Raw genomic sequence first — 26929 nt, forward strand, 5'->3', positions numbered from 1 at the left:
CTAGTGGACGTTTTATTATCAGTGACTTTACAGCAGGGTTCCTCTTTCTATTCCTGGAGAGACACAACAGAGTTTAGTTCCAGCTGTTACTGAACACACCTGGATCAACTAAGAAAAGTTTTTACATTTAAAATAACAGAGAGGTGTGTTGAAGCACAGTCAAAACTGAACTCAGTAGGAATGAGGCTCTCCAGTACCAGGAATGAGGAACCTGGGTCCCACTTTATATTAGGCAGCCTTAACTACTATATAGTTACATTTAAATGAATCATTTGATACAATGCACTTATTGTGTACACGCATGTTTTTAAATTGTAATTATCTGCATGTAATTACATTTATAATTACACTGTTGACCCTTCTCTTACACCTTAACCCACCCTTAAACCTACCCATACCACCAAATCTGTCCTTAACTTTACCCATATTCCCCCTCAATAGCAGCAAAAGTGTTTTAAAATACAATACGAACACAATAAGTGCATTGTACTTATATTTTTGATGTAACATAGTCGTTAAGGCCACCTAATATAAAGTGCTTTGCAGATTTGCAGACACGTTTTTCACGTCACTCAAACACAGAACCAGGAAACAGGAAAATCTTCAGTTCAGAGAAACTGAAACTGAAGTGTAGTTGAGCTGTTGTGTGCTTGTGTCTCTGTGTTCATGCAGTAAAATGGCAGAAACCAGAATTTCTCAGGATGAGTTCAAGTGTTCAGAGTGTCTGGATCTCCTGAAGGATCCAGTGACCATTCCCTGTGGACACAGTTACTGTAAGAGCTGTATTACAGGCTGCTGGGATCAGGTGAGTGTCTACAAATGCCCTCAGTGCAGACAGACCTTCAGCCCAAGACCTGCTTTAGCAGAAAACACCATGCTGGCTGAAGTGGTGGACAAACTGAAGAAGAGAAAACTTCCTGCTGACTGTTACGCTGGAGCTGGAGATGTGCAGTGTGACGTCTGTACTGGAAGAAAATACAAAGCTGTCAAGTCTTGTCTGGTGTGTCTGGAGTCTTATTGTCAGAATCACCACGAAGAACATGAGAGTTTCTTTAAAAGAAAGAGACACAATTTGACTGAAGCCACTGAACGACTGCAGGAGATGATCTGCCAAACACATGATAAACTCCTTGAGGTTTTCTGCCGCACTGACCAGAAGGAAATATGTGTGCTGTGTACGATGGATGAACATAAAAACCACGACACTGTATCAGCTGCAGCACAGAGGACAGAGAAACAGGTATGAAATATAATCTAGACACTGATTAAATAATGTTGACACTATATAAATTGTCACCCATATGATCAGGTAACATCATTCACACTGCAGACGTCAGCAGAAGTGAACAGGAGCTGCTTGACTTTCACTGCTGAATGTATTTGTGCTCCACACTGAACTTAACAAAAAATATTTATTGAAAGACACAGTAAACATACTGATCAACACAAACTTTTGTAAAACAGGCTTTGATGAAGCAACATGAAATAATAGAAAATATTCACCGGTTGTTTGACAAAATATATCTCTGTAAAGAATAATACAAATCACTTCAGGTTTTGGCTTCTGTTCTGTGTTTTCAAAATTAATTTTCAACTCTTCACATGATGATTCTGTCAAGGGTCAGGTGAAGGGATGAAGCGAGGACTCAGTAATGCATAAGTTAAGGGCTTTTATTAGTTATAAAAATAAAACAAAAAGGGTAACACTTTACAATAAGGTTTATTAGTTAAACATTAGTTAATGTATTAACTAATCTTTTTAATGTTACTTAAACTAGAATTGTTCATTGTTTGTTCATGTTGGTTCACAGTGCATTAACTAATATTAATGCAAGATTTAAAGGTGCCGTAGTATTGAAAATTGAATTTACCTTGGCATAGTTAAATAATTAGTGTTCTGTACATGGAAATGACATACAGTGAGTCTCAAAGAACATGGTTTCCTCCTTCTTATGTAATTTGATTTGTGCAAAAGACCTCTGAAGAACAGGTGAATCTCAACATAACACCAACTGTGACGCAACAGTCGGGATCATTAATATGTACGCCCCCAATATTTGCATATGCCAGCCCATGTTTAAGGCATTAGACAAGCCAGTATTAACGTCTGGATCTGCAACTGACTTTATGCAGGCAAGCAAGCAAGAACAATAGTGAAAAATGGCAGATGGAGCAATAATTGACATGATCCATGATATCATGATATTTTTAGTGATATTTGTAAATTGTCTTTCTAAATGTTTTGTTAGCATGTTGCTAATGTACTGTTAAATGTGGTTAAAGTTACCATTGTTTCTTACTGTATTCACGGAGACCAGAGCCATGTCGTTATTTTCATTTTTAAACACTTGCAGTCTGTATAATTCATAAACACAACTTCATTCTTTATAAATCTCTCGAACAGAGTTTGCTGCAGTTAATAGGTCTAAAGCTAACGTTACACAATCAAACTCATTCAGAGTCAAATGTAAACATCCAAATAAATACCATACTTACATAATCTGATATGCTGCATGACGAACACTTTGTAAAGATTTTTCTGAGGGTTATGTTAGCTTTGTGAACTTTGTTTATGCAATGTATTATAGAGTTGCGAGCTTGGGGGCGGGGAGCGTAGCATTTAAAGGGCACACGTGCTGAATCAGCGCATTTTTAATTTTGCCCCAAAATCAATGGGGTATTTTGAGCTGAAACTTCACAGACACATTCAGGGGACACCTTAGACTTATATTACATCTTGTAAAAAAGGGTTCTAGGGCACCTTTAAGATTTTATACAAGATACAAGATTTTAATAATGTATTAGTAAATGTTGAAAGTAACATTAAAAAAGATTAATAAATGCAGTAGAAGTGCAGTTCATTATTAGTTCATGTTAACTAATGAACCTTGTTGTAAAGTGTTACCACAAAAACCAACAAAAACCACCCCATGGGGGGAAACAAGACCAACAACTGGACAAGCCATGACCTGGCTAAGCAAACAGGATCTGGCAGGGCAGGACACAAGGGGAACATTCGACAACGATCTGGTACAGGACTGCAAATACAAGGAGAATAAATACAGAGCAAACAAGGCAGGTTATGAGAGAAAACAGGTGGGGCTAATGAACCAATAAACAGGTAACAAATAGGCGGGTTGAGACAATAGACAGGATAGCATGTGGCACAAGGAAACAAATATGACAAGCCATGTGCTCACACCGAACATGACAAAAACAAGAACTCATAGCCAATAAACACAATCACAAGCCATGCGCTCAAATACAACACGAATACGCACCTAATGAGAACATGAATAAGCCACAGAATAACCACAGAACCGAAATCAAACTAGACATGAGTGCGGGAATCCGAACACCACGCTTTGAACATGAAAAAAGGCACACAGACAAGAGATTGCACGCTCACACAAAGACAAGATAATACAGAAGCATCAGGGCTCTGTCACAAAACCAAGAATAAGCTCAAAGTGACAGAACCCTGACAGATATAGTGACAGTAGTATAATGTGACATCTCTGTTATTGGTTTGTGCTCCAGAACCAGCTGAAGGAGACGCAGAGGTCGTTCCAGCAGAGGATCCAGCAGAGAGAGAAAGATCTTCAGCAGCTGAGAGAGGCTGTGGAGTCTCATAAGGTGAGTCTGGAGAAGAAGAGAAGTTTGAGAAGTCTCAGTCAGGACTCACTGGAGCCACTGTGTGATTGTGATGTGTGTCCTAACAGCACTCTGCACAGACAGCAGTGGAGGACAGTGAGAGGATCTTCACTGAGCTCATCCGCTCCATTGAGAGAAGCCGCTCTGAGGTCACACAGCGGATCAGAGATCAGGAAAAGACTGCAGTGAGTCGAGCTGAAGGACGACTGGAGCAACTGGAGCAGGAGATCAATGATATGAGGAGGAGAGACGCTGAGCTGGAGCAGCTTTCACACACACAGGATCACATCCATTTCTTGCAGGTAACAGAGATCCAGAAGAACAGGATCAAAGTGAACTTGAACAAGAGACTCACAGAGAAATTTCTCACAGAGATCTCACAGAGATTTCATGAGAGCTGATCGAGCCTTTGACTGAAGTGTTGTTTTATATATATATATATATATATATATATATATATATAATGCATTTCAGCTCTGGAAATCTCTTAGAAAAATATTCTTTCTGGGACATATATTTTTAGCTGCCAAACTCCACTAATGCAACAAAAAGTTAAAAACTACCAGAACATTTAAACTTTTTTATCCAAATTTTCCCTTTTGGTTTACATCATGGTCAAATCTTGATGGTACCAGTTTTGAGTAATTTCACCAAATTTACTTCAAGTGATCTTCAAATCTGATCAAATGGATTTGCATTTTCATAATTGTTTGCATGAGGATCACACCCATGAGTATCTCCATCTGGATCGCATGGTGCTCTACCCAGATGACTCCATGTGCACCCTATATCACGCTGGCCTCAAAGAGCAGACAGAGGTGTGCCTGCCTGTGGATGGCCCTCAAGGAACATTCTGTGAATGTTGTATGAGGAATCTGTGACCTCCAGCTGTGTTTCCCCCTTCACAGTGGGTGAAGAAGAGAAGGATCCCAAATATGTTGGTCCTAGAGCTGCCTATTCTCCCAACCTTGAGATCTCACCTTCTCCACCGGTCCCATGAGGCCTACTAGACTTTCTGGTTCCGAATAGTTCCCTGGCCCTCCTTCCTCTGCTGGTCCCGCCCAGCCTCCTGGCCCTCCTTCCTCTGCTGGTCCTGCCCAGCCTCCTGGCTCCTTTGTCTCCGCTGGTCCCATCCATCCTCCAAGCTCCAGCATTCCAACCATGGAGGTCATCCAAAGCCCCGTCGTCCTCGCAAGTTTTGTCCAGCTCCTCGGCTCCTCCCTTTCCACTGGCTTCATTCAGCTTACATCCATGTTTCACAACCAACCTCTAGACCTCTGGCTGCACCTCAGCCCTCCACCCCTTTGGCTCCACAGTGCTCATGCTTCCCTCCAGTTCCTCCCATTGGATCTGCTTCTGTCTTTCGAGCCCCCAGTTCCAGAGGTGGAGCGTAAAATTAGTTTGTGCATTTTTTGTAAATGGTTTGGGAGATCGACTTGAATTCCATGATGAGCCAGATGATCTAGTCAGCCTAGGAGGAGTTTGAAAAAGTAGGTTTTTCAGAAAATTCTAAATGGCGGAAAAAATTTCATGATGGTAAATGACGTCATAGAATGCAATCGATTCGTCTTGAGCCAAGGAATCAGAGAAAAATTTTGTTTCGGTCCCACTTTATATTAAGTGGCCTTATCTACTATGTACTTACATTTAAATTAATCATTTGATACAATGCACTTATTGTGCACATACATGTTTTTACATTGTAATTATATTATAAAAATGCCTGCATGTAATTACATCTGTAATTAATTTCTGTAATTACATTTATAATTACACTGTTGACCCATCCCTCACACCTTACCCCTACCCTTAAACCTACCCATACCACCAAAGCTTTCCCTAACCTTACCCGTAACCCACCTCAATAGCTGCAAAAGTGTTTTGCAATTCAATATGAACCCAATAAGTACATTGTACTAATTTTTTGACGTAAGTACATAGTAGTTAAGGCCACTTTGTTTCTAACCCTTGCAGTTCAGAAGCTATAAACATAAACATGAGTGCAAATTTGGACAGCTGGTGGCGCTAGAGGGATTGAGTTAGAGACTCCAAATTTGCTATGGACACAGTTCAGAAGACTGTCCGCTAACTGTGTCCGCACCTTCTGCTTTTAGTTCTTTAACAGAATCGTTGGTCATTTGTATATCCAAAGGTAGATCACGGAGTGCTGGGGTCAGTACAGAGTCTATCGCTTCAAAGCCACAATCGAATCGAGAGTACTTTGTGGCTCTTTGAGCGCTAGCTTGATACCGTTAGCAATAGCAGCGTCGAGATCCTCTCTGGAGATGGTGGCGTCTTTTCATTTTTTCTTTATTGGCGATTGTTCAGTCTCTCTTTTCCGTCTGTCCTTGACTGCTGGGGTACTCATAGTGGGCTAGGTGAAGATTGGTTCAGAATTTACTGACAGGATATATACAATTTCTGGCAAAGTGAGACGAGCGAAGGACTACGCATGCTTTGCTGCAAAAGGGTCATGTGATTTCCAAGTTTGCTTGTTACTTGTTTATTTACTCATTTATTTAATTACTTAATTTTATTATCACGGCAAATGACACCCACAAAATGTGAATCATTGTCCATCATTTTGCGAGCAACTAGTGATGAAGAAAAATGCCATGTTGCAATATTGAAAATATTTCCATTTTAAACCATGAAGGCGAGCCAGTGGATATCACAAGCAATGTGCAAACTTTGCGTGAGAGTAAATGCCGGTGCAGAAGTATCAAACACAAGTCAACTATTTACTACAGAACCTAAAAATAAAAACTGACAGAGGGTCCGCCATCTGGCGCTGCATTAACAACGCATATTCTCTTAGAGACGGTGAGATATTAATGTAATTTATTTTCTTATTTTTATCAACATGGAATTGCCAATGCAATTCCACTAATGCCAACGTAATTTTCGAATCTATTCAAAAGAATGTTGTGGTTGATCAATCTAGTAACACTAATAGAGAGATACAACCATGATCTGATGATAAGAGCTACTGTATACAGGCCACCAGGGCACCATACAGACTTTATCAAAGAATTTGCTTATTTTCTGTTGGAGTTAGTACTGGCTGTGGATAAAGTCCTAATTGTTGGTGATTTTAATATCCATAGAGATAATGAAAAAGACTCATTGAGATTGGCATTTACAGACATTCTAAACTCAATTGGAGTTAGACAAAATATGTCGGGAACCACTCATTGTCATAATCATACTTTAAATCTAATATTGTCACATGGAATCGATATTGATACCATAGAAATTCTGCAGCAGAGTGATGACATCTCAGATCATTATCTAGTCTTGTGTATAATACATTTAGCCAAGGCTGCAAAACTGCCATTCTGCCACCAATATGGTAGAACCATCACTTCTACCACTAAAGATTGCTTCATAAACAATCTAATAATAAATAATCTTTCATCTCCTTAGCATACCAGATAGCTTAGAAGACCTCAGTGTTACAACATAATCTATTGACTCTCTTTCACACTAGACTCAGTTGCTCCTTTGCGCTTAAAGAAGATTAAGGAAATTAGTCCAACACCATGGTACAACGAGCACTGTTAAAAACTGCTAGATCTGCTTATTTTTCAAATCTCTTAGAAGAAAACAAACACAACCCTAAGAATTTATTTGATACAGTGGCTATATTAATAAAAAAATAAAGCTTCTGATGTTTCCAATCAGCATAGCAGTAATGACTTTATGAACTTCTTTACTTGCAAGATTGATAATATTAGAGAGAAAGGACCCACTTTATATTAAGTGGCCTTAACTACTATGTACTTACATTTAAATTAATCATTTGATACAATGCACTTATTGTGTACATACATGTTTTTACATTGTACTTATATTTTAAAAACACCTGCATGTAATTACATCTGTAATTAATTTCTGTAATTACATTTATAATTACACTGTTGACTTATCCCTTAACCCTTACCCCTACCCTTAAACCTACCCATACCACCAAAGCTTTCCCTAACCATACCCGTACCCCATCTCAATAGCAGCAAATGTGTTTTGCAATTCAATATGAACCCAATAAGTACATTGTACTTATTTTTTGATGTAAGTACATAGTAGTTAAGGCCACTTAATATAAAGTGGGACCGAGAGAAAAATATTACCATGCACCCATCTACTACAGTATCACGTCAGACAGTGCACTGTAGTATCCCTGATGAAAATTCATTCATTGCAGGGATACCATTCATGAATGGTATCCCTGAGGACCATTCATTCATTTCTATAGGAGAGGAAGAATTGTCTAAATTGTTAAAACATTAAAATCAACAACATGTATGTTAGACCCTATGCCGACTAAGCTATTGAAAAAGATGCTTCCAGAGATCATAGATCCTCTTCTTAAAGGTGCTATAGAGGCTGTTTTGTTTTATACATTTTTGATGAGGTGAGTCCGACATAATGAATCCACTAACACGACACAGCGAATGCCAGTGGTAAACAAACACTCGTGTTCCAATACTCATGCACAAGTTTTGGGAGGCGTTCCCTCGAAATGAGCTGTGTAGGAGGGAGGTTGTTCTTACGCATGCGCTCATTTCAAAACCTCACTAACAGTCTTTGGTTTCTCAGTCGTCAAAAACATCCTCTATAGCCCCTTTAATATCATTAATTCATCTTTGTCACTAGGACACATACCAAAAACTTTTAAGCTGGCTGTTATTAAACCTCTTATTAAAAAAAACACAATTTGATCCTTGAGAATTAGTTAATTACAGGACAATTTCAAATCTACCTTTTCTGTCAAAAATACTAGAAAAGGCAGTATCATCCCAACTATGTTCCTTTTTAAAAAGAAATAGTATCTGTGAGGATTTCCAGTCAGGATTTAGACCGTACCATAGTACTGAGACGGTTTTCATTAGAGTTACAAATGATTTGCTCTTATCATAAGATCACGGCTGTATCTCTCCATTAGTGTTCCTGGATCTTATTGCTTAGATTTCGAAAATTATGTTATTATTAGTGGAATTGCATTGTCATGGTTCAAATCATAATTATCTGACCGTTATCAGTTTGTATCAGTAAACAAACTGATCATATCGATCACAAGTTCAGTATGGAGTACCGCAAGGCTCAGTACTAGGACCGTTGCTGTTCATGCTACCCTTGGGAGATATCATTAGGAAGCATGGCGTTAGTTTTCATTGTTACGCTGATGATACTCAGCTCTATATTTCTTCGCGCCCTGACGAAACTTACCAATTCACAAAATTAACAGAATGCATAGCTGATATAAAAAAATTGGATGACCAGTAATTTCCTACTACTAAATTCAGAAAAAACAGAGATTCAAATTTTTGGACCAAAAACTTCTTCACGTAATAACCTAGAATATTGTCTAACACTTGATGGCTGCTCTGTTAAGTCTTCGTCGTCAGTTAGGAACCTGGGTGTGCTCTTTGATACCAATCTTTCATTTGAAGGCCATCTTACTAGCATTTGCAAAACCGCATTCTTTCATCTTAAAAATATATCTAAACTACGACATATGCTCTCAATGAAAAATGCAGAACAGTTAGTTCATACGTTTATGACCTCAAGGCTAGATTACTGTAACGCTTTACTGGGTGGTTGTTCTGCTCGCCTGATAAACAAACTACAGCTGGTCCAAAACATCTAGAGTCCTTACTAGAACCAGGAAGTATGACCATATTAGCCCAGTTCTGTCAACACTGCATTGGCTCCCTGTTAAACATTGTATTGATTTTAATATCTTGCTAATTACTTACAAAGCACTAAATGGTTTAGCTCCCCAGTACCTGAGTGAGCTCTTAACACATTATAGTCTATTATCATTGTGAAGTTGCTTTGAAGCAATCTGTATTGTGAAAAGTGCTATATAAATGAAGATGACTTGACTTTATTTCCACATGTGAATGGATCACTTTCATAGTTTCTGGACAAATATTTTTAAAAATGTGGTCATAACCAACCCAAAATGGTATTTTGCTGTTGATGTCATTAATTTTTTTAAATTCATAATTTCAATACACACTAAATATTTGGATTCATGATCACAGACTTTCTAATAATGTTTAAAACTGATATGTTTCTTATGCTAATATTCAGCTGCTTTAATGTTATTAGCACATGGTGATTTTCTGCTAAAATGCAGTGTCATTATGTTACCATGTTATCTAGTTTACCTGTGTCTAGAAACGGCCCTGAATGTGACACCACTGATGCACTTGATCTGTTACATTTATGTTATTGGCAGATGATTTATCATCCAAATGATTCTTAGAAAGTTCACATATAATGTAAATTGCAAACGCTAGAATTTGTAGCTCTAATGTCAAGTCAAGTCAAGTCAAGTCACCTTTATTTATATAGCGCTTTTTACAATGTAGATTGTGTCAAAGCAGCTTTACATTGATAACTGGTACATTGTTTGGCTGCACAGCAGCTCTTAAAGAATAGTGTCAATGCAGGCAGATCAAAGCACTGTTGAATATCAAATGTCAAGTCAAGTGTCCCCAACTAAGCAAGCCAGAGGCGACAGCGGCAAGGAACCCAAACTCCATCAGGTGACATCAGGTGGCAGACAAGTGGCAAATTGGTGTTAAAATGGAGAAAAAAACCTTGGGAGAAACCAGGCTTAGTCGGGGTGCCAGTTCTCCTCTGGCCAACAGTGCTTTGTTACAATTCAGGTTGCTATCATAAGTCCAATAGGATCGCAACATTAAAAGTATTTATTTCAGTTCCATCCAATTGAGGATCGTATTCATCATGCCGGTATGGACGGTTGTTGAGGAACTGTGTCGTGGCTGTCGTGTCGATGAGGCCCTCACAGTGGATGATCTAGTTGACTCAATCTCTGCTGATACGTCAGGGCTGCGTTATGGTCGTGTCAAGGTGCAGGTCCTTGGTCTCACCTGGATACGGCCCGGATCCGGCTGACTACGGTGAACCTCGGGATAAACAGAAAGACTAATATTAGCGTAGATGCCATTCTTCTTCTGATGTAACGAGTACATCAGGTGTTATAGGAAGTGTTCCCGGTTCCGGCTGACCTAATTTATGCAGCCTAATAATCCTTTAACAGATTTGAAAATATAAATTGGTAATGTGTTATGTGTATGCCAGGTTAAAGAGATGCGTTTTTAGTCTAGATTTAAACTGACAGAGTGTGTCTGCTTCCCGAACAATGCTAGGAAGATTGTTCCAGAGTTTAGGTGCCAAATAGGAGAAGGATCTACCACCTGCAGTTGATTTTGATATTCTAGGTATTATCAGCTGGCCTGAATTCTGAGATCGCAATAGACGTGAAGGACTATAATGAATTAGGAGCTCGCTCAGGTACTGGGGAGCTAAACCATTTGTCATACAATGAATATGAGAAGTGCTGGATTGAGGAGCGTTTCTAAAGATCAACAAGAGCTTCTCAAATCTGACAGTAGTGCAGGTTATTGGCTGAAGTGTGGAGGTGATGAGCTTTGATTTCTGTTTTCTGTAGAGTTTCCAGTCTCTCTCAGCTCCTCCTGAATCTACAGACATAAATGATGATCTCTTCAGTTCTCTCTCCTCTTTTGATGGTGTGAGAGAATCTGTCCGTCAGCTGAGAGACAAACTGGAGGATTTCTGCAAAGAGGAGCTCGAGAAGATCTCTGACAGAGGTAAATTCCTGGAGATTCATCTGCTCTCAGAAATGATCCTCCATCATCTCATATCATGTAGAAGATCATATTAGAAATGTCTTAGGAACGGATGCAGGGATAATTTTCTCTTAACATGATAATCACACTCTTCATGTCTGTTGATTTCCACAGTCACTTTCACCAACATTGTTCCCAGGACCAGAAACAACTTCCTACAATGTAAGTCACTCAGAAAACAAGCAGAAAAACTCACTGAGTGTGTTCATGTTCTTCCTGTAGAAGGAGAAAGAAAACATGACAGAAGAGTTTTATAGTTGATCACATAAATGATGATTAGCACATAATAACTGGTAAACTTTACTGAAACCCTGCTGATATACTGACATTAAAGGTCCATAATTATGCAGTAGTTAAGCATTAACACACTCGAACTAATAAAGAACTGAACATATATTAAGGGCTTATTAGCATTTTTTTTACTACTTATCAAACATTTGAAGGATAAATAAGCAGCAACAATTAATAGTTAACTGAATGTACAGTAAATGACTTCTAGGTGCGTGTACCTTCGGATAATTGATCGTTTCTTTTTTCTTTGAAATGGAAAAACAAAGAAACTGTTCATTTATCACATATTCGACCCATGAACATAAATAAACAAATCTCGCATCATTTTTCCATATTTTTATTTTCATCACACTTTGTTCTAATCTGCCAAATGAAAAAAACAATAAAACCAAAATGGATAAACAGCTCGAATAGTAGATCTCTACATGGGCGGGAATAAAACGCCCCTTTCCGCTGATTGGTCAACCAAAGATCAGGCCATGCTGTCATCAGTTCTACATTTTCTACATTTAGATACATTTGTTCGGATTATTACAGAGTTTATTGCAACTACATTTAATTTCTTTCTCATCAAACAGCCAGACTAATAAATGACTCAGAGCAGAGGTTTCTTCTGTTCTTTGTACACATAAAGAAATTCTAATTTATCGTATTAAATATTAATTTACATGGCATCTGCTCTCACAAATACCCCTAGCCTACCTATTTGGCGCAAGGCAAGTTTATTTATATAGCACATTTGCATTAGCAACATACACAATGGTAATTCAAAGTGCTTTACATAGAAAGAAAACAAATACAGACATATTTAAAGAGTGTTCAAAGACGTATTTAAAAATTCCATTAAAACAAATAAAAAAATACAGTGCAATTCTGTATTATGTATTAAAAGAAAATACAGTAGGCCTACACCCAGAAATGTTGGCCACAGATCCATGCGAACAGGCTCTCCGTTGGCAGAAGTGGTAACGTTCAGCAACCACATTAACTTTAGGAACAAAAAAGTCCTGAACTGCACTCAAAGCAGAAGCATATGTATCATCTTCCTGTTGACTCACATTCAGGGTGTAGAAAAGTCTCTAGTGGCTTACTATAAAACACCACACAGAGATTTCTTCTGCCTACACATAAATTTGTGTGTAGTGAAATGATTATATCATATCACCGCCTGTTTTATTTAGCTGACCAACTTTTGAAATCTATGTGCCAAAACTGTGCGACGCACTGAACAGCGCAGAGAGAATGTTAGATTACATTGTAGTGAAGTGCAGAGCAGCAGTCCTGACTGTTGTTTTGAGCAATACACTGAGTTTATTTCATTAACACTGAGTATTAGCCTAATTGATGTCACTCAAAACAATGTTTTATTTTTTTTCTGCCAGATAAACTTCTAAAGCAAAGTCACAGATCATTGTGCGACTCGCAGCATAGGTGCACAGAGTGTTTAGTCTAGGTATGCACCTTTGAAAGTGTATGTGCGCAGATGCTTACTCTTTCTTTACAAAGTGACATCGGCAAATTACCTGTCAGGCCCACATAATACAGAATTATTAGTCGTTTCCGCAGATCCATGCGAACTGGAATCATTTTGATAACGTTGTATTTATACATAGGGAAAGGAAAGAGAAGGAGGACGTCGCAGGGGATAGTTTAGTTAAAACGTCGGGGCTGTATTGTCATCGTGTCTAGGCGCAGGTCCTTCATCTCATCTGGATATGGCCTGGATCTGGCAGGCTGCGGCAAACCTCGGGATAAACAGAGAAAGACTAATATTAGCATAGATGCCATTCTTCTTATGATGTAGCGAGTACATCAGGTGTTATGGGAAGTGTTCCTGGTTCCAGCTGACCTAACCTATGCATCCTAGCAATATGATTTGAATTATAGAAGTAGATAATGGTTTATGTGTATTCCAAGTTAAAGAGATGTGGGTAACACTTTCTATGAAGACCATGCTTATAATGATTTATAGGCCCATTTATACTTATTTATAAGTATTAATATTCTATAAATACATTTATAAAGACTCATTATTACATATACTGCATTATAAGAACAGTTATAGATACATTTATATTATTTTTATAATTACTTATAAGCCATGCATTTGCTTTTTCAATGCTCATGCTCATAATCCATTATACACTGCTTTATAAATGATCATATATAAAATAGTTCCATTTGTTTGCTGTACCAATTATTTATTATGTCTTAAATAGCTAAAGTTTGCCTTAGAGGTCATAAATCATGATGTGTTAAAATCTATATCTCCTCAGCCATATGCATGGAATTGCTTATAGCAGTTTAAAATTATACTTTAAAAATATTGTTGCAGTGTTTTGCTAGTATGTAACATTGTATAAATTATTTCTGTTTTTTTTTTTTTTATTAGTATTATTATTACTACAGGAATTGTTGTTCATTAGTTACATTTACAAGTAAGCAACTTAAATGACAGAGAAATATGAATAAATATCCAGAAGCATCCGAGCTTTATAATGGCAATGAATGGGACCAATAAGTATGAGCTGAAGAAAGTGCCTCTATCCACATCCATCTCCACACGGCTTCAGGGGGTTAATAAAGGCCTTCTGAAGCAAAGTGAAGCGATGCGTTTGTGTTAAAAAAAATAAATAAAAAATCCACATTTAACAAGTTATGAAGTAAAATATCTAGCTTCCACCAGACCGCCTTCTGTATTCAAGTTACTAAGGAAGTGTAAACTGGCATCACGTCAGTTACACTTTTTCCGTAAGTTGAATAATTAAGGTGTAGGACGTAGCTTAAGCTTTGTGAACTGCGAGAGTTTTACACTTTCTTTGTACGTTTCTTAATATTCTGTTTTCACGCACTAATTTTGTACTTAATATACTAAAAATTCTTCTTTAGAACTCTTTAAGATAATCTTAAGAACATCTAAGTGTACACATCTGTGCTATTTTGAGACACCATGAATATGAACTAAAATGTGCTCTCTGTATTTAAAATGTATTTAGTTACCACTTATAGTACATTTGAACCCAAAGTGTACTACAAGAGGTAACTAAATACATTTTTAATACAGAGATAGTATGTTAAAAGCACATTTTAGTTCATATTCATGGTGTTTTAAAATAGCACAGTTGAGTACACTTAGATATTCTTAAGATTATCTTAAGAAATACTAAAGAAGAATTTTTAGTATATCAAGTACAAAAATAGTGTGCGAAAATAGAGCACTTTAAGTACATTATAGAAGTGTACTTTCTTTTCACCTGGGATTAAAGTCTTCCTGGTAGAACTTAAACTGGCACAATTATTTCCTGTTCTACATAATAACTAGCAAATGCTTAAGACACTAATTTTTATTATTTTATGTAACATACAAGATAAGGACATAAGAAGACACTATAGTCTCAGTACTGGTATGAGTGCAGTTATTGCTCATTGAGAGAAGCGACACACATGATGTTTGTCATGTCGCCTCACACAGCCTGAACACAAACACTCTTCTGCAGAAAAACTAATAGAAACTATTTCCATGTCAAACTTAAAGTAACTAAACATTAAACACTAACAGGTCTTTTCCTCAAAAACACATAAAATAACATTTGATTTCAACATTTACTCTCCTGATCCAGACCTATACAAAGCATGCTGGGAACTAAAAATCATCTGCCCAGTTTCAGTTAATTCAACACTAATTATTCAGGTAGTTGCAAACCAAATGGATTAAGTAAACTTCAGTTTTACATATTTAAGTGGATTTTACACAATAAAATTAAGTAAAGACAAAATGTCCATTAATACAGTATGTGGGTTTAACTTATTTTAATTAAGTAAATTTAACAAGCAGCAAAAATTATTTTTATGGTGTACATTAAAAGATCAGATTCATAATTCCCGATTGTGATGTGTTTTTATCTCCATCAGATTCTCATCAGCTCACTCTGGATCTGAACACAGTGAATAAACGCCTCCATCTGACTGAGAGGAACAGAGTGATTACTGTCACTGACACAGTCCAGTCATATCCTGATCATCCAGACAGATTTGATTATTATCGTCAGGTGTTGTGTAGAGAGAGTGTGTGTGATCGACGCTGTTACTGGGAGACTGAGTGGAGTGGAGAACATGTGTCTATATCAGTGTCATATACGAGCATCAGCAGGAAGGGATGGGGTAATGAGTGTGCGTTTGGACGTAATGATCAGTCCTGGAGTTTGTACTGCTCTCCTGACAGTTACTCATTCATACACAATAACATAGAGACTAAACTCCCTGTAGAGTCCATCATCAGCAGTAGAATAGGAGTGTATGTGGATCACAGAGCAGGAACTCTGTCCTTCTACAGCGTCTCTGGAGACACAATGATCCTCATCCACACAGTCCAGACCACATTCACTCAACCGCTCTATCCTGGGTTTTGGGTTTATAATGGATCAGTGAGGCTGTGTTGATGAATCAGAACAGATTCTAGAGAGATTCTACCCATAATGCTTTGAGCTCATGATAATTCAGTGACTGTCTCACACTGACTTGAATAGATAATCCAAGTTAAGAGGCTTGATGGAGCAAGACGATGAAGACTTATATTTAATAAACACCAGCAGGAAACATTAACACAAAACAATGAACATAAGATGACTTGAGGGTTTAAAGGGACTAAATGAAGGATGGGTGATGGTGATAAGATAAGTCATGGTTAGAGGCAAGGGTTGCTATGGAAATTAACAAGATAGCAGTGGAAACGGGAGTCTCTTCATTACATTAATATTACAGCTGAACTTCTGTCACTGCCCGAGCCCTAGAGCCATATTGTTTGAGTAAACGAAGAGATCCCACTAAACTCTAATAAAAGTACATTATTTAAAAAAACTTGATACTGTTTATCATAGTGCTTTACGTTTTATTACTGGTTATAGCTATCAAGCACTTCATTGTACTTTATATGATAAGGCTGAGTTGCCATCTTTGTATACTCGAAGAAATTATAAATAAAACATTACCAATTAAAAAGTCTATTTGTGGTCTAGCTCCATCTTACTTGTCTCTCAGCTTTTCAAATACAAATGTCTGTTACAATCTTCATTCAAACAATTTATTATTATATTCCTCGAGTTTGAACAGAGCTAGTGAAAAAAAGCTTTAAATATAATGCTTCTACTGCTTGGAATAATTTACAAAACATCTTAAAGCTGACTATGCTTCCATCACTAAACGAGTTTAAGTTACTTTTAACAGATTATGTGTTTTATCCTTTGGTAAATTGCTGTTGTGATCCTTGATTGTAATTTTCTGTCTTGATGTGTATTTGTATGTTTATGTTATTGTTGTTGCTTTCTTGACCAGGTCACTCTTGTAAAAGAGATTTTAATGAGTTTTTTTTTTTTTTTTTACCTGGTTAAATAAAGAATGAATAAATTAATGAAAAGTCAGAGAATGTTTAAGGATGATTGAAAGAAAAACAAGGTGAAGAGCAAGAGAAACCCAGAAAAAACAGGCAAGGAAACTAACAGAGAAGAGAAAAGAAATTTGAGACAGAAGAAGATGGAGACTCAATGGCTACGTTTACATGCACCCAAATAATGCATTTGTAATCGGATTGACATCTCAATCGGATTGAAAAACTTCCATGTAAACACCTCAATTGATCCGATTGAGCTCGATCCAAATGAAATTTCAATCGGATTGGGAGGGGTGGTTTATTCCTTTTCTACTAACTCGTTTGTATTACTTTGCAAAGAGTAGAGATGCGCCGATTGCAATTTTCTTGGCCGATTCCGATTTCCGTTTTTTTTGTTAGTGTGATCGGCCAATTCCGATTTTCTTTTTAAGAACTACAATTGACAACATATACAAACAAAAATCTACTTTTCTTCAACACAAAGTTTTATATTCATAAAAAACAAACAAACAAACAAAAAAAACACAAGTAAAAAGTCAGTAACAGTTTTTCAGGTTAACTGGGTTTCTATTCAGGTAAGAAATACTACAGAAATTAAAGTAATCACATGTAAAATGACACATTCAGTGTTATTTTACATTGGTTACCTTAATTTCTGTAGTCTTTATTGTAAATATTAATTCAGATCAATTCTTACCATTAAAGTTATAAAACGTATTTAGTCAAGAGCAGAAAGTGATTTGTTTTTTTTTTTGTGTGTGTCTTTTGTTCTTTGATTAACATGACAGACAGCAGCAGTAATATTGGACTGCTGTCCCTTTAAGAGTTTATGAACGGTGTTCAGCAGACCCAAAACTGTTACACACAACATGGGTTCACTTTCTTAGCTATTTAACGATTCAAAACTGACTGTTTATCTGAATAAGATTGCCTGTGCCGCTGGTTTTGACATACTTTTGTATGTATTTGACAGTTTAAGCGCAGTAAGCCACTCATTTTGGTACTGTTGTGGCTCTGTTTGACTTCTGTCTCCGTTAGACTGAGCGTGGCTTGTTCGCTCCACTAATATAGATCAGTGTTGCGCGTGCTTTTGGTGTGAGGGCGAAACCTGCGGGAATGACTACAATTATGCGCAACACAAGCACTGTTTAACCGGAGCGAATGAGACGAGTGAGAGAGAGGAGGCGCCGGCGCGGGTGTGTGTCACTTCACCGTGACAGAGAAGAGAGCGAACGCGCAGCTGACGTTCCCTTTCGAGGGAACTCGCACTGCATCCCGAAGGGGGCGCTATGGGAACGCCCTCAGCGTGAATGCGTCTGATGCACGTGTGTCAACTAGTCCAATGGCGAGAGTGAACGTCACTGGTGGGTGACGTCACGACCAGGAAAGGATAAATACACATCCGGAAAGACCGGGTTCAGCTTTTGTGCCTCAGCAAAGCGATCTGTGTGAAACTGTCTCTGTCTATTTATTGTTGTTTGTCCTCAAGCATTATATATTTCTAGACAGGAGTTTATTGGCGAGCAAATAGCAACTTGAGTCGTGTGTGCTTCCCTGCCCTCGCTACTATACGAGTGGGGATACACGCGATTCATGTGTTGTTTGTTTGAGAGCAGAGCATACATGTCAGCTCTTGTATTGGGATCTGACAGTGTTCATTCATAAATTTCCCGATGTGATGCACTATCGAGATTTTTTAGCTCTGCTCCACTTGGCTTTTTTCTTGAGGGAATAAAGTCTTGAGCAATAAAGAATCTATGGCTTGGATCTTGCGTTTGCAGAGGCGACGCGTTGTTTTCGGGTCTGCAAACTGCAATAAAGAATCTAGTGGCTCTGATCTCGCGTCTGTCGAGGCGACGCGTAGATTACGGGTCTGCAAAACTGCAATGAAGATTCTAGTGGCTCTCATCTCGCGTCTGCCGAGGCGACGCGTAGATTTCGAGTCTGCAAACTGCATTAAAGATTCTAGTGGCTCTCATCTCGCGTCTGCCGAGACGACGCGTAGATTTCGTGTCTGCAAACTGCAATAAAGAATCTAGTGGCTCTCATCTCGCGTCTGCCGAGGCAACGCGTAGATTAGGGTGTGCAGACGGCAGTTATAAATATTCAACCAATCATTCAGACCGTGTACACTTGTCTGGTGATTCATTGATGCATTTAATTTGAGGAGTTAAATGGGATATTGCCTGGTTTTTAAAAGCTATATGTCTGCACTAATAACTCTTTATTTGATGTGTGTATGGCCTATATGCATACTATATTTAGTATTTCTTTCAGACAGTATTAACTTGTCTGATAGATCATTTGCTGCATTTAATTTTTCAGGAATTAAATGGACAGTTGGCTGTAATTTAATTTTGAGAAATTAAAATAATACATATTTATTTGACTTTAAGTAGTTAGATTCATGTATTAGTTCAGCCTTTCATGTAGATCCTGACGCCAGTGGTGTTAGGCTTCTTAGGGCAGCCCCCTGCGGGGTGTACACCTCAGTATACGGTGCCCGTGCCACTTCGTTGCCCTCAGGGGACCGATCTGCTAACCCCATCACTCTCGGTGCTTTGGGGCGCAGCAGTTTCCAGCAAGCTTTGATTCAGCGCTCACATGACGTTGCATCAGGCTCGCACCCTCTGAATGAAATCTAAGGGCAGCCCCATACGGGATAGAGCGGTGTACACCTCAATATACGGTGCCCGCTCAACTTCATTGTCTGTATGGGGCCGTTCTACCAACCCTGGCACCCTTGGTGCTTCATGGCGCAGCAGTTTCCAGCAAGCTATGACTCAGCGTTCACACGACGTTGCGTCAGGTTCGCACCCTCTGAGGAGGGTCGAAAAGCAGTCAAATGGGTTGTTTCCTGCCAGTGTATTTCAGGTCACCAAAGTGGCTGCTCTAGGTATACCAGAGACCAGCTTTGAGAGGCTGGTTCCCTTTTGTGGATTTTCTGGCAGAGTTGAGGCTTCTGCCAAATTTATCTCACTGGGCAGGCTCTGGTAATGGAACAGAAAGTAAACTCTTTTGCGAAAGGAGCTACAAAATGGGTTCCTCCTCCCAGCAGAGAGTTAGGGTTTTTAGGGCCGCTACTATTTTGTTCCAAAGAAGGATGGAGGGTTGCGTCCTATATTAGATCTTAATCATTTGAATCGTTCAGTCAGGAGACTTGGGTTCAAAATGTTGACGCTAAACCAGATCCGAGGACTGGTTTGTCATGATAGTTCTAAAGGATGTATACTTCCATGTCTCTATCCTTCCACAGCATAGGAAGTTCCTCAGGTTTGTTTTCAGGGGCAAAGTATACCAATATTAGGTTCTTCCATTCGGTCTAGCTCTATCACCTCACACGTTCATGAAATGCGTAGATGCAGCTCTGGCCTTGCTCAGGCTGCAGGGCATACGCATTCTGAACTGATTAGATGACTGGCTAATATTAGCGCAGTCGGAACAGATGGTCAGTTCGACAACGAGATGTCGTTCTTGCTCATATAAAAATTGGGGTTGTGGCTGAACGCCAAGAAGAGTGTGCTTTCTCCATTACAGAGAACCACCTTCCTGGGCATGGTATGGATTCAGTGACGCTGCGGGCCGTTCTGTCGCCCACTCGTATTTCTGCAATCTTTTCAGTCACACAGGAGATATATCTAGGCCAGTCACTCACTGTAAAACAGTTTTCTAAAACTGTTGGGTCTGGTGTCAGCTGCGTCCAATGGTGATACCTTCTGGCCTGCTGTTCATGAGACCCTTACAGTAGTGGCTCAGGACCAAGGGTTTTCCCTGAGGGGGAACCCACTTCGTATGATCAAGATCACACGGCGGTGTCTCCGCGCCTTGGTTATATGGAAGAAAAGTTGGTTCCTGTCCCAGGGCCCTGTGTTAGGAGCTTAATATCATTGAGTCATTCTCATGATAGATGTTTCTCTCACAGGCTGGGGAGTGGTAATGGAAGGCCGCTCAGCTCAAGGGCTGTGGAGGAGTCATCTTTTGTGGCACATAATTGCCTGGAGATGATGGCAGTCTTCAATGCGTTGAAGTTCTTTCTCCCAGACCTAAGAGGTCATCGAGCTGTCTGGACAGACAGTGCATCGATGGTTTCTTGTATAAATCAACAGGGGGGTCTGCGCTCGCGCCCACTATCTGGCACACCAGATCCTCCTGTGGTCCCTGGGAAAGATGCTCTCCGTGAGAACAATCTTATTCCAGGGACCTAGAATATAGGAGCAGACGTCCTTTTGAGACAGGGGCTGAGGCCAGGGGAATGGAGACTTCACCCCAAAGTGGTGAAGCTCATATGGGAGATTTATAGCCACGTGGAAGTGGATCTTTCGCGTCTCAGGATACGACTGTCCACTGTGGTTATCCCTTACGCATCCAGTTCCTCTTGGACTGGATGCCATGGTACAGACATGGCCGGGGCCATGTCTGTACCTGTATGTTTTTGTTTTTTTGTTTTTTTTCCCCAATTGTTCTGCTCCCAGGAGTTCTGGACAAAATTCGCCAGGAAGGGATAAGTGTACTGTTAGTAGCACCTTACTGGCCAAGTCTGATATGGTTCTTGGAACTTGTGTCTGTCCTCGACGGCTCTCCCTCGGAGATTCTGATCAGGAGAGACCTTCTATCTCAGGTGAAGGGCTTGATTTTTCACCCCGCCCAGAAGTATTGAACCTGTGGGTTTGGCCCCTGAGGGGGCCCAACTCATAGTATCTGGTCTCTCAACCGAGGTTGTGGAAACCATACTTTACTCCAGAACTCCAGCCACAAGGAAACTATCCTTGTATTTCTGCATTCCATGTCCTTGTGGATGGTATAATTGTGGGGTATAACCCTTTGAGGTATCGTTTCCTTCGTGGCACTCTGAGGCTGAGGCCTGCAGCATGCACTAGGGTTCCTGCTTGGGAGTTGGCCTTTGTGTTGGAGGGCTTATCTGCAGCTCCATTTGAGCCACTTGATTCTGTCTCAGAAAAAATTCTGACGTTGAAAACTGTTTTCCTCCTTGCCATTTCTCCCCTAAAAAGAGTAGGAGACCTTTAGGCCCTATCTGTATCCCCTACATGCCTTGAGTGTGCACCAGGGATGGTCAAAGTGTTCCTTTAGCCTACAGGGTTATATACCTAAGGTTCTGACCAATATTCCATGGCCTATAGTGCTGCAAGCTTTCTGTCCTCTGTTCTCAGATCCAGACCAGGAAAAGTTGAATCTTGTGTGTCCAGTGTGAGCACTGGACACCTAATGTCCACAGAGCTGCCCTGTGGAGGACTTCAGATCAACTGTTTGTTTTGGACCGCGCTATAAGGGGTCTCCCTGCGTCCATGGTTAGCAAGTGGATAGTTGAGACTATGTCACTTGCGTATGAGGTCTCTGGTCAGCAGTATCCACTGTCTGTCAGAGCTCACTCTTCTAGGAGTATGGTGGCTTCCACGGCCTTGTTGTTGGGGGTTTTCCTCAAGGAAGTCTGTGATTGTGGTGGGCTGATCCTCGCCACTCACGTTGTGAGATGATATATCTCGACCTGGACGCAGCTCCAGGCTCATCAGTGCTCTCGTCTTAGTGTGCCACAGTTTCACACGGACAGACATTTTGGAATTATGGCGTTTTGGGATATCGTTCCCATAGCGCCCCTTTCGGGACGCAGTGCGAGTTCCCTCGAAAGGGAACGTCTCAGGTTATGACTATAACCATGGTTCCCTGAGAGAGGGAACGAGACACTGCATCGCGTTGCCATACTCCCTGCATCCCTGTGATCGATTTGCTTCGGCAATTTAAGCTGAAGCCGGTCTTTCCGGATGTGTATTTATCCATTCCTGGTCGTGACGTCACCCACCAGTGACGTTCACTCTCGCCATTGGACTAGTTGACACACGTGTATCAGACGCATTCACGCTGAGGGCGTTCCCATAGCGTCCCTTTCGGGACGCAGTGTCTCGTTCCCTCTCTCAGGGAACCATGGTTATAGTCATAACCTGAGACGTTATTGCCTGTGCCGTTGGTAACGGTAACGGCTCGGAATCGGTAAAAGTGAGACTGATCCGATCCCTGGCCAATCAATCGGTGCATCTCTAGCAAAGAGCTCCGTTATCGCAGCGCCACAGAAAATGAAACCATATCCGTACCGGCCGACTCGGCACGAAATGCAACGGTTAAACAAACAGGCCCGATGGAAAAGCGGCTTCAACAGTCTTGGGAAACTCGAAGGCTCATACGTTTTCTAACTGAAACAGAGCGCCTTCCAAAATACAATGCAAAACAATGTTGGGAGTGAGTAATCTGTTAAATGAGCTTGTGCCTGATTTCTGTTGATATGCACACTTCATTGCTGTTCATACTGGTTAAATGTTACAGGACACTAATAAAAGATACTATGATGACGTGTAGTAGTGGTTTCCAATTTCTTAGATGAATATTTTCACCCCTACACCTTGCCACTCTGTTTCAAGCGGAAGGGCGAAGGGGTATAAAATAGAATTGGGATTACACCTGGTTCTGAAAAATGCCTAAATTTCAGTAACATTTAGTTGATCTACCTAACGAAGTATGCCCATGTTCATTTAATGTGTTTTAGGGGATTATAATTTGGATGTCCTTAGATAAATGTTGTAAAACTAAAAGACATTTCTTTGTCTCTTTTACAGATGCAGTGATCCAGAGATCTCCTGGAACCACCAGGGGCATAACTAAGGGTCGCTATTAATCGAAAGGTCACTGAGCTGCGGACATCCAAAAAGACTCTAAAACTTAAAAAATGAACAGTATGCATCATATACCTGGGGCCTGTACCATGAAGGTAGTTGAACAAACTCAGTGTTATAGGATTAGTAACTTGTGAAGTTAGTTTGTATAGTTGATAATAGCGATAGAGACTCAAACATGTAAGGTCACATCATATTTAAAGTTTATTTACAGCTTATTTATATTACATATGATCTGTATATATTAAATATTCATTGAAACTAAATGCTTAATAATAACTGCTAAAATAAAATCGCTTGTTTAATGAATTAATAATAATAATAATAATATCATATAATATAAATCATATAATAATTCTAAGTAATTATAAGCCAGACAATTTTATTACCGGTTGATAGGTTAGCCGTGGGGTGCAAGTTTTTATGGTGATGAACACCGCTAAAAGCCAAGTCACTTTCATGGTACCTAAAACCAAGAATTGGGGCAAACTAATCTGAAACTTACCTGGCTAGCCAGCTAATCCAGCTTCATGGTACAGGCCCCTGTTGGTGGATTTTCCTGTTCTGGGCTTGTTTTGTTGTGTGTTCATTAGTTTTCTAATTTTGCACAACTTATTATTATTATTTTTTTTTTAAATAATTTAATGTTTTAATAAAGATTTAATGTTTTAACTGTTTTACTGTATTCTATTTTTCCGAACTGCACCGTTTAACATTTAAGGCCATGTGCATTGTAAGCAATATGCTATACATATATGTGTAATTTGTATATTGAACATTTATACAAAGAAATATGTCATGTATATTGATATTTATATGTGACATATATGTATATAAGACTGTTTTATACATACATTAACATATATATTTATATGGGCTAGTTTTATATGTCAATATATGAAATTGTTCCATTTTCGAATAGGTCTCATATGTTTTCACTGTATATGTGGATATATTTTATATTTGTAAATTTCATACATGTACATATATTACATTTCCATATGGGGACGCACAGCACCACGGGCAGCGTGGTAGCAGGGTACTGGACAAGACCATCAAGACTCGGCTTAACTGATAGACTTGGATGCGTTATGCTTATGGAATTATTTCTGATGTATTGCAGTTCATCAATAAACAGGCAACTGAGCCTGAAACAAAATGTTTGGTATAAACTTTGGGATCTGTCCCCCACCCAATGGAGAGGTGGATTCACTGTGTCTGCACTCAAAAAAGCTAAAGAAACACAATACAATTTACTTAGTTTAGACATTAGGCAAGACTGAAAGAAGAAAGAAGGAACATAAACAACTTATTAAATAAAGAAAAAGAGAAAAAGTACAATTCTCAAAACATTTGAATTAAGGCCACAATCTATCAGCTTGGCTGCATTTCTAAACTTCTCCCCCTCATCAGCCTTAGGGATGCCAAAACACTGATACATGCATTCATATTTTCACGTCTCAACTTCAGTGTAGATCTGGAACTCACTCCTCCAGTCTCTTCACTGAATCACATCAATCTGGGAATTCAAATCTCTATTCAAAACCTGTTTTCTGTTTTCTCTCTTTTTTATTTGTCATAAAGTGATGCATGTAATTGCTCTCAAAGTGGCACTTGGTCACCTTGTTTATACAATGTTATCATGTTATGTTATCACATTACATGTTTTGTACTATGTAATGTGCTCCGTAATGATATATTTTGTGTTTGCCTTGGATTACTCATTGTCTTTGAATATTTTTGTTGTACTATTTAAAGCATTTAGATTTGAAAAGTCACTATATAAATGAAACCTATTATTATTAGCACTGTTGTCACTGTAAAAGAGCGCTGCAAATATGATTATATCTGCGTCACTTCTGGCAAACCATATGCAAGAGATACTGTTGAATATTAAATCAACTCTCAAACAGCTACTGCTACTGTCCCTTGCTGTAAAAACTGTGTAGCTTTATAATCACCACCCAGGACCGTTTTTGTTGTTGTGATGTGAAGGCCTTTTTGCTCCGCAACCTGTGAGCCTGTCTATCTTCTGCTGACCATCATGACACTCCAGATCAAGAAATTGTGGTAGCTATGACTTGAAAAACTCCACCGGCTGCTGGTCAACTCCTCAGGTAAGTTAGTGATAATGGTATTGCCCCATCTACTCTGATTTTCTAAGTCTACATCTCCCTGTCATCTCATCAACTTCCATTATGTACATGGCCAGTCTAGAATCCTCTGAGTTTCACATTATCTTCTGTGTCAGAAACGTGGCTTTCCAACTCCCCCAGCTGCACACTTGTCCTGAACTTTTGAAGCAGTAGCATGAAGATTCTTTGCAAATTTACTGAATTTGTCTTCCGTCGCCGCCGAGTTACAGGCTGCGTCTGAAAGCTTAAGCAGCTGACTTGTTGCCTTACTGGCCTATCAGGCAATGACATTGCAAGCAGCGTTTGTGCAAGAAGTTACCTCTGAGGCAATTCAATGATCTACAAGAAAACAGGGCTTTGATAAATAAGTGAATATTTAATCACTACAATATTAATTTGCACTAGAAATTACATCAAAAGACATACATTTACTCACAAACTGACCACTAATCACAACTTTCAGATGCCACCTTTAATCTTTTTTTAGCTCAACTGTCACAGAATGCACAGGATTGTGGGATAACATTTTTCACCACTAAATTTTCACATTTTTTCACATACAAACCTCTTAACTAAATCAAAGAACAGCTTAATTCTAAATGAAACGCAATGAGACTGTATGGAATACAGGATGTGACATGGACAAGTGATGGATTCGGACATGCCTTGTTGCCTTCCTATCTCTGTATGCTGCCTGTGGATGCGGCTTTTACAGCTAGATGCAGTTATTTACTGCAGTGCAACATTCAAATGGACTCAACATAGAGAGACAGTGCAAAATATCAAGGTAATACGTACCATCAGGTGCTAGGAAAAAATGATGAACAACAATAAATGTAAGTCAGAAAGGACAACATTAGTGTGTTGACTGCTTTTCATGTGAAAACAATGCACTTATTGTGTACATGCATATTTATACATTGTAATTACTTGCATGTAATTACATCTGTAATTAATTTCTGTAATTTTATAATTACACTGTTGACCCTTCTCTTACACCTTAAGCCACCCTTAAACCTTCCCATACCACCAAACCTGTCCTTAACCTTACCCATATCCCAACTCAATAGCAGCGTGTTTTGCAATACAATATAAACA

At 39.2% G+C, this 26929-nt stretch overlaps 2 protein-coding genes across 4 annotated transcripts in view; both read left to right on the forward strand.

Annotated features, from left to right (window-relative positions):
- Positions 1-26929, forward strand: part of LOC127511084 (tripartite motif-containing protein 16-like) — a 106420-nt gene that overhangs the window by 26961 nt on the left and 52530 nt on the right. The window lies entirely within an intron of this gene.
- Positions 593-16631, forward strand: LOC127511144 (tripartite motif-containing protein 16-like). The gene is made up of 6 exons (XM_051891756.1): positions 593-1240; positions 3541-3636; positions 3723-3956; positions 11141-11300; positions 11454-11501; positions 15543-16631. The coding sequence occupies exons 1-6, from the start codon at positions 677-679 to the stop codon at positions 16067-16069; spliced, it is 1629 nt and encodes a 542-aa protein (XP_051747716.1). The 5' UTR covers positions 593-676; the 3' UTR covers positions 16070-16631.

Source organism: Ctenopharyngodon idella, chromosome 4, assembly GCF_019924925.1.
Source record: "Ctenopharyngodon idella isolate HZGC_01 chromosome 4, HZGC01, whole genome shotgun sequence".
In the NCBI taxonomy this organism is placed as follows: domain Eukaryota; kingdom Metazoa; phylum Chordata; class Actinopteri; order Cypriniformes; family Xenocyprididae; genus Ctenopharyngodon; species Ctenopharyngodon idella.